Raw genomic sequence first — 8,138 nt, 5'->3', positions numbered from 1 at the left:
TGGGGGGCGGGGCTGGGATGGGCCTGGCGAGGAAGGCGGAGCCAAAGGGGGAGGAACCAGGAAGCACCAAGGAGGCAACTGGCGGGCGGGTGGGTGGAGCCTGGCGCTCACCTGGCAGGATGGGCCGCGGTACCCGGGTGGGCAGGTACACTGTTCTACCTCCAGTGCGGGGTCCTGGCCGGTGTCCTCAGGCACAGCCACGTCCATGCTGATACCAGAGACCCTGGGAATGACAAGACCCACTAGCAATGAGCACACATTCTGTGCCAGGCGTGCCTGGAGTCCCGAGTGTGATCGTGTCGATTGTGTCGTTAATCCTCCCAGCAGCCCTGCTGTTGATGTTGCTGGGGCGCCGTCTGGATGCCCAGCTGGGCGCCCACACCCCGGCTGCTGCAAGAGCTGTGGCGAATGGCTGATACCTGCAACCTTCCCCAGCGAATGAGCCTTCCTTCGTCCGTCTGTCCTTCCCTCTCCCTCCCTCCCAGGTTTTCACTGTGAATTGTGTGCACCCCAATCTCTATCTCAGGCTTTGCTTCCAGGGAACCCAACCTAAGACAAGCCCCATGAGTCACTGTTATGTCCCCATTTTACAGATGGGGAAAATGAGGCACAAAAGGCCAGTGGTAGAGCTGGCCCCTCTGTCCTCCCGCCCTGGCCCCCAGACACCTGCTCTCAGCTGGCCGCTGGCTGAAGGACGCCTGGATCAGGAGGGTGTCGATGCCCGCCAGTGCCATCAGCAGGTGTTCCCGTGTGGCCGGCTGCCCATCAGGCCGTTGCCAGGCTTGCTGCCAAGGAAAGGACACGTGTGCCGCAAGCCCTGACATCCTGGGGTATTGATGCCCCTCCCCACGCCAGGCCCCAGGGAGTGCTGCTCACCTCCCGGAAGGGTACAGTGAAGGTGCTGGGCTGGCCGGGGCTGGGCTCCTGGGAAGTGTGATGCTCTAAGACAATGCCATTGCCCTGCAGCACCACCATCGGCTGCCCGTGCAGAGGCGTGGAGCCAGGCTGGGGCCGCTGGGTCACCGTGAAGCGCAGCTCTCCTCCATAGGAGGTCACCTGGGACACGGGGTGGACAGGTGCTCGGCTGAGGCCCCACTGTCCTGACATGCCACTGCTCCAGCCGCGTCTTCCATCTTTCCTCCCAAGGCACCAGGACATTCTTGTTTCCAAGCCTCGGACACCTTTCCTCTTCCCACCCCCTGCCCACCTTGTCCCCGCGAAAGCGTGGGGGGAGGCTCCAGAAGTAGGGTCCGGAGAGGAGGTTGTGGAAGGAGGAGAAGACCAGTTCCCCGGGCGTGGGTGACGAGATGCCCTCGCTGGTGGTGTGGGTGCCTGCGGCGTTGGTCAGGCTGAACTGAGCGGGCTCCTCGGAAGCCCCGTGCACCTGGGAGCAGGAGAGGAGGCCGGAAGGGGGGCTGAGGTCTGGGACTGGCACGTGGTCCCCCCTGGACTCAGGGGTCCCCGCTCTCTCCCTGCCCAGCCACCCTGCGTAGGTACCTGGGCGCGGCTCCAGGAGGAGCTGGTGCACTGGCGACTGACGCCCATGCAGAAGCACTTGAGGCAGCCATCAGGGTTGCGGGCGCTCAGGTGGAAAGAGCCGGCGACACACTCATTGCACAGACGACCCACCACGTTGTTCTGCAGGCACAGAGCTGGGAGCTGCAGGATGGCCCACGGGAGGGGCTGCCTGGAGCTTCCAGCCTAATCTGCCCACACTCTAGATGGGGACCCAAGGCCGGGAGAGCCACGGAAAGAGCACAGGGAAGCAGGGTTGTCACTGTGTGAGCAGTAATTCCCAATTAATGGGAGCGTCTGTCACCAGTCTTTTTTCCCTTTTCTTTTTGGGGGCTAGGGGGCTCACAAATACATTTAAGTTTGAAATACAACAACTTGGTTAAAACAGTCACTGCTACTATTTATGGAGTGCTTCATGCACTGTGCTAGTTCCTATTCAACCATCATCTCACTTAATCCTGCTAAGTACCTTAAGTATGTGATACCTCCACACTTCACATGAGGAAACGGAGGCTCAGATGTGGGAAGTGATTTACACAAGGTCGCTCAGCTTGCTAATCTACCCTGGGACTTAAGATCAGGAGTGCTTCACTCCACAACTGGTCCAGCTCCTCCTTCCACTGACACTTGATTCTCCCAGTCTTTTTTTTTTTTTAATTTTTAATTTATCTTTGAGAGAGAGATAGAGACAGCATGAGCAGGGGAGGGTCAGAGAGAGAGGGAGACACAGAAATCTGAAACAGGCTCCAGGCTCTGAGCTAGCTGTCAGCACAGAGCCTGACGTGGGGCTCGAACCCACGAACGTGAGATCATGACCTGAGCCGAAGTTGGACGCTTAACCAACTGAGCCACCCAGGCGCCCCTTGATTCTCCCAGTCTTAATGCAAATAATTTCCCTCCTCTGAGCCTCCATTTGCTCATCTGTAAATTGGGGATGTAAATTTCTGTAAATTTCTCTAATACCCATATGGTCATGTCAGTGTGAGAATGCAAAAGCAAAGGTATAATGCAGATACGACAGTTGCCTGAAGAAGCACTGGCAAAGGATCTGGGACTTGAACCCAGGTTACCCGACTCTCCAGCCAAGGCTCCTTCCCGATGCCAGGCCACCTCTCATGAGGGGACGACTAGTCAGCCAGGCCCATCAGCCTCTGGCTAGGCCACCACCCACCAGCCAAGGAGCTATGGAGGAGACGGAGCCTCCTCTCTCCCTCTCCCAGCTGCGTGCCCGCCAGAGTCCCCGGGGTGGGGGAGAGGAGGGCATGCGTACCTTACAGCGGCAGGCCTCCCCGGAGGTCCCCACGCTGCCTCGCTCGTCACAGCGCACAATCTCCTGGTCTGCAGGCACAAAGTGGGTGTTGGCAAGGCAGGTGGGAATGGGATGGACCCAGTCTGGCCAGACAGGTGACAGAGTGGGATGCCTCCCCAGGGATGCCGGGGTTTGGGCTGGGCTCCAGGACCGGGGCCTGGCGGGCAGCCAGGGGAAGTGCCAGGTGACATGGTCGCTGTGATACTCACTGCTGGGCCTGCATTTCCCGCCTGGCTGGATGGGGTTGCCTACATATCCAGGGGCGCAGCTGGGGGAGAGAGGGAGGGTCCTCAGTGGCACCTCCATGTCCCCACTCCGCACAGCCTGCACCCCCCAGTCCCGGCTGGCTCTTCCTCACCTCTCACAGCGGCGGCCTGTATAGCCTGGGGCACATGCATCACACGTGGCCTGGCCATCCGTGTCCAGGAAGCAGGTGTCTGAGAATCTGTGGGTATCAGGTGGCAGGATGTGGGGTAGGGCTGCCATGATGGGCGCGGGTTCACACTCCACCCGAGGAAATGACTGCTGCCCGCATAGCAGCTATGAGACGTGATGTCGCCTCTCTGTCCATCATTTCTCTGCCCATCTGTTCTTTTTTTTTTAAGATTTTTAATTTTTTTTATTTTTAAGTAATCTCTACACCTAACAAGGGGCCTGAACTTACAACTCTCGGATCAAGAGTCACATGCTCTACTGACTGAGCCAGCTAGGTGCCCCTGTCCACTTATTCTTGATCTGCAGCCTCAGAGCAATACTAGAAAGACAGACGGGCCCATAATATAGGGAAGAAAGCTGAGGCCAGAGAGGTCAAGGGGCATCGGTGAAATTCAGCAACGAGGTGGATTTGACCCGGGTATCCCACCTCCTTGCCCAGAGTATGCCCCCAGCCTGCTGTACGGCCCACCCCCCACTCGCCACCATATCTGCCCCCCGCCCCCTCCCACCCTGAGCTGGGTCTGACCTGCGGGGGGCATCGATGTAAGGGCAAGGGCAGGGGCGGCAGGCAGTGGCAGTGGCCTTTGTGGCGTCCCCAAAGAAGCCGGCCTTGCACTTGTTGCACTGTGGCCCCTCTGTGTTGTGCTGGCAGTTCTGGGAGGAACGGGAAGGAAGGGTTCAGGTTGTACAGAGCAGTCCCTCTGCCCCACACCGCACTCCGAGGGTGGCCCTTTGAGGCTAGCCTGGCCTCCTCCACTATATGCTGGAACTAGTCCACAGCTGTGTAGACAGGAGAGCATCCAGCCGCATCCTGATGGGGAGCTCATCACTTCTCACGGGCAGCCTGTCCCCTAGGAGGTTCTAAACACCTGCTTTATCCTGACTTAAACCCACCTCCCTCTTCTAATCTGTACCCACTGGCTATTTCAACCCTCTGGAATCTGTTTCTTTCATCTTATGGGGCTCTTGAAGAATTTGAAAATAGTAGTTTGAGCCTTGTCTTCTCTCAGTTCCCAAATCCCAGCCCCCTCCACCATTCCTTAGAAATAGTGTTTCTTCCATCTTATAGGGCTCTTGAAGAATTTGAAAATAGTAGTTTGAGCCTCGTCTTCTCTCAGTTCCCAAATCCCAGCCTCCTCCACTAGTCCTTAGAAATACATAGGATTTCCAGGCTTCTTCCCCTTAAGGCTACCCTGCTAAGGACAATCTTTAACACAGTACTCTCCAGGGTTCCAACCAGGGTGGAAGAGAGTAGGACTTTCACCTCCCTTATCTGGACATTTTATCTCTGTTAATGCAACCAGAGATCATGATCGTTTCTCTAGCAGCCATGGCAGTCATTCTAGAGGCTCATGCTAAGCTTGTAGGCACAAAGAGGCTTCAGCCTGGGCTTCCCACCCATCTATGCCCCCGGCCCCTAGCTGGCGTCCAAGTGCCAATCAACACCACTCACCAGGCAGTGGCCGTACACAGGGTCACAAGAGCTGGCATGCCCATTGCAGTTGCAGCCAGAGCAGGTGCCCAGGTAGGGCCCACCAGGCACCCGGGTGAAATGGGCATCACAGCTCTCACAGGATAAGCCAGAATAGCCAATGGGGCATCTGTGGAGGCAGGACCGAGAGAGAGGTTACAGGACCCGGGAGGCTCTGCTGTTTCTCCCCTCTCCTGGCCGGGCACTGCCAGCTCAGGCACCTGCACTCCTCCACGCTGTGGGCCTGGCCATGGCTGGTGGGGTGGGTGACGGTGGTATCCATGGCGACGTCACTCAGTCCCACGCTGGCCATCTTGGCGTTGTACACTGTTTGGATGAGCACAGCCTCCAGGCTCTGCAGCACCTGCAGCATCTCAGCCCGCTGCACTGGCCGGCCAGACTCGTGGACCCAGTGCTCCTGGATATGAACAGAGGAGCGCAGGGGCGCCACACGTTAGCCCCTGCCCAGCCTGTGGCCCCTTCACCCCTGCCCTGAGAGCTCAGGCACCGCCTACCTCCGAGAACTGAACCTGTCGCTGGTTCAGCGTGCCGGGCTGGGTGGGCACGTGCCCTCGGGAGAGGAGGCGAAATCCAGCTCCCACGAGGACCACGTCCGGTCGCTGCACTGGCTCCAGCATGCCCCGTGCCAGCTCGTAGCGCACCTTGTAGCGCAGGGAGCCGCCGTAGGAGTCCACCTGGCCAGGACAGGGCCGGTCAGGGCAGGGAAGCTGGGGGCACACCTGACGCCTGCTGTGTGTCCAGTCGTCCCTTCCCCCTCCCCTCTGTGTCTAGTGCTCACTGTAGGCCTGGCACAGAGACGGGCACAGGGAGGCAGAGCTGGGCAGGACTTGGCTCTGCCTTTGGGATGTTCAGTCTCATGTGGAGGGCGGAATAAAAGGAGCCCTTTCTAAAGGCTGAGTCGGCATTCCTTCTAACCTGAGCATGGTGGGCAGACACCCTGCCTTGAATGAACAAGCCGCTCACTGCCCACCTTGCCTCCGGAACTGAGTCTGTCCTGCTGCCTACCAGCTTCGGAGGGAGCAGAGCCCAGGCAGGTTGTGGGCATGCGAGGGGGGCTGGGCCCTTTCTCTATCCAGAGCAGCAGGCCGGTGCCTCACCTTGTTGCCCAGGAACTGCTTGGGCAGAGCCCAGAAAGAGTCCTGCACCAGGAAGCGCCGCGACAGGTCGACCAGCTGGAACTCCTGTACAGCGGTGTCGATCTGCAGCTGGGTGGAGGAGAGGGGCGGCATGCCGGGCTGCGCGGGCATGGTCACGTTCACGCCTGCGGGCAGCGAGAGGGAGGGCTGAGGGCTGCAGCACAGGCCTGCCGGAGATACCCACCTTCAAAGGCGGTTAGCCAGAAAGATGGGACAGTTCTGGGAGAAATCTGATTTAAAGAGAACTTCAGTCTCTCCAAGTTTAAAGAACAACTTTTTTTCTTCCATACAGTTTTGGAGCAGAATTTCCTAAAGCATGTTCTGGGGAAAGTCAGTGCTGAAGAACGATGGCTGGGAACCATGGGGTCAGGAAAAAGGTCAAGCGGATTCTTTGTAGCAGGACTTCTCAGAGCCTTTTGTTTTGAGGCGATTCAAGGACTGTCAGGGTTGGAACGGCCCTCAGGGGGCAGTAGAGAGCTACCCGGGGCTGAAGAACAGGTGCCAAGTCCTGGTTCTACCACCCTCCCCAGATGTGAAAGGCCTTGAAAAAAGGCCTCAGTTTCTTTATCTGTACAATGGACAGAATACTGGCTTGCATCATAAGCTTAGTAAAGAGAGAAACTGAGCAAATTGATATGAAATGCTTAAAACAGAGTGCTGCACATAAGTGCTCAAAAACAATTAGCTCTTGTTACTGTTATGATGGGTCATCTAGTCCAACCGCTCCCCCCCAACACATACACACACACACACACACAGGAATTCTCTCTACAGCATCCCTCCAGATCTCTAGGGCAGCACTAACCATCCAAGAGAAATTTCTATGAGGATAGAAATGTCCCACACTTGTACTCTCCAATATGGTAGCCACTAGCCATATGTGGCTACTGGACACTTGAAATGTGGCTTGTGCAGCTGAGAAAGTGAATTCATTAATTTTAATTTGAAGAGCTACACGTCACTAGTGACTACCACATTGAGCAGCTCTAAGGGATGGAGAGCTCATTACCCCCAAAGGCAGTCCCTCCCAACCCTGGACAGTTTTGACTCTTAGAAATTCTTTCCTTGTGCTAAGTCTTCATCTGTCTGGCAGTAGCTTGTCCCCTGGATCATAAATCTAATCCCTGTAACCATGGACAAATCCAGACCCTTATCTGCAGAATGACCGTACGTAGCCCCCAAGACCAGGCCGCACTCCCCCAGGCCTGCCTTCCTCCCTCCCTTCCATAATGTTTTCAGGCCTCCCGCCTCCGAGTCACCATCCACACACAGGCCGCCTGCGCAGTCCCCGCCCACCCTGACCATTCTGATTCCAGTCAGACAGGCCTGGGGTCCAGTTCTCCTCTAAACAGCTGTGTGTAAGCCCAGGGAGGCCCCACAGTCCCTCAGAATCCTCCTCTGAAGAGAGTGAGAACAGCCCCGACCGTGCCCGCGCCGGTGGCTGTCGGAAGGCTGTGCCAACCAAGCCACAGCACCAACCGAGTGCTTACCATGTAGGCAGCTAAGCCCCCTCCTTGCATTTAATCTTTGGTGATGCAGAAAGTGCTACGGGAGGCAGCCTGATGCCAGGCAGTAGATGAGGGCTGGGACTTGAACCCAGGTCCTTGTGGTTTCTGGGCCCAAACCATGCTGCCTCTCAGAGCCAGAGAGAACGCAGGCCAACTGCCTCCCTGCCTTTACATCTGGGAAACCAGGCCTAGAGAAGCCACAGTTGCACCCACAAACTGGTGCAGCTGGAGGGCAGCCCCAGGCTAAGAAGATGCCAAACCCTGGCTCCTCTGCTCTGGGGACCCCAGCACCTCTCGGTCTCTCAGGATGAGGATGGTGACGATGACATCAGGGAATATGTATGGGGCGCTTACCATGGACTGAGCACTATTCTGAGTGGCTTATCTGTATTAACCCATTAAGTCCTTACAGCCACATAGTAGGTAGTTCTTATTTTACCCCCATTTTGTAGACGAGAACATTGAGACATGAAACAGCAACTTGACCAAGGGCGCCAGGCAGTAGGGGAGCGTCAGAACTTCAACAAGGAATCTGGCCCCAGAGCCCATTCTCTTCATAACCCAAAGCGGGCAGGCGTCAAGCGCGGATTTGGCTCTTCCTAAAATGTCTGTTTTCCCTCAAGTGCTGTTCTCACAGGGCTCAGCCTCTCTGCAGAGACCCTGCGCCCCTCTGTGAACCTGGCCCCATGGGCCCATGCATGCTGCACGCCTATGTCTGCCCTCCTGCCCCCGCCAAGACCTTC

The 8,138-nt window shown here is 57.1% G+C and overlaps 1 protein-coding gene across 1 annotated transcript in view; it reads right to left on the bottom strand.

Moving 5' to 3' along the window:
- Positions 1 to 8,138, bottom strand: part of HSPG2 (heparan sulfate proteoglycan 2) — a 98,213-nt gene that overhangs the window by 44,340 nt on the left and 45,735 nt on the right. The window contains exons 16-29 of the mRNA XM_077775535.1: positions 5,849 to 6,012; positions 5,246 to 5,425; positions 4,952 to 5,148; positions 4,713 to 4,860; positions 3,786 to 3,913; positions 3,183 to 3,269; positions 3,034 to 3,092; positions 2,786 to 2,853; positions 1,498 to 1,638; positions 1,208 to 1,384; positions 877 to 1,056; positions 667 to 785; positions 112 to 223; positions 1 to 23 (exon numbers count right to left, since the gene is read on the bottom strand). The exon at positions 1 to 23 is cut by the window's left edge and continues 115 nt beyond it. Coding sequence (XP_077631661.1) covers positions 1 to 23; positions 112 to 223; positions 667 to 785; positions 877 to 1,056; positions 1,208 to 1,384; positions 1,498 to 1,638; positions 2,786 to 2,853; positions 3,034 to 3,092; positions 3,183 to 3,269; positions 3,786 to 3,913; positions 4,713 to 4,860; positions 4,952 to 5,148; positions 5,246 to 5,425; positions 5,849 to 6,012 — 1,783 coding nt within the window. The remainder of the gene's footprint in view (positions 24 to 111; positions 224 to 666; positions 786 to 876; positions 1,057 to 1,207; positions 1,385 to 1,497; positions 1,639 to 2,785; positions 2,854 to 3,033; positions 3,093 to 3,182; positions 3,270 to 3,785; positions 3,914 to 4,712; positions 4,861 to 4,951; positions 5,149 to 5,245; positions 5,426 to 5,848; positions 6,013 to 8,138) is intronic.

The sequence above is a fragment of the Crocuta crocuta genome, unplaced genomic scaffold (genome assembly GCF_008692635.1).
Source record: "Crocuta crocuta isolate KB4526 unplaced genomic scaffold, BGI_CrCroc_1.0 scaffold127, whole genome shotgun sequence".
Lineage (NCBI taxonomy): Eukaryota > Metazoa > Chordata > Mammalia > Carnivora > Hyaenidae > Crocuta > Crocuta crocuta.
The sequence above is the reverse complement of the archived record's forward strand: the minus strand, read 5'-3'. Positions and strand labels throughout refer to the sequence as shown.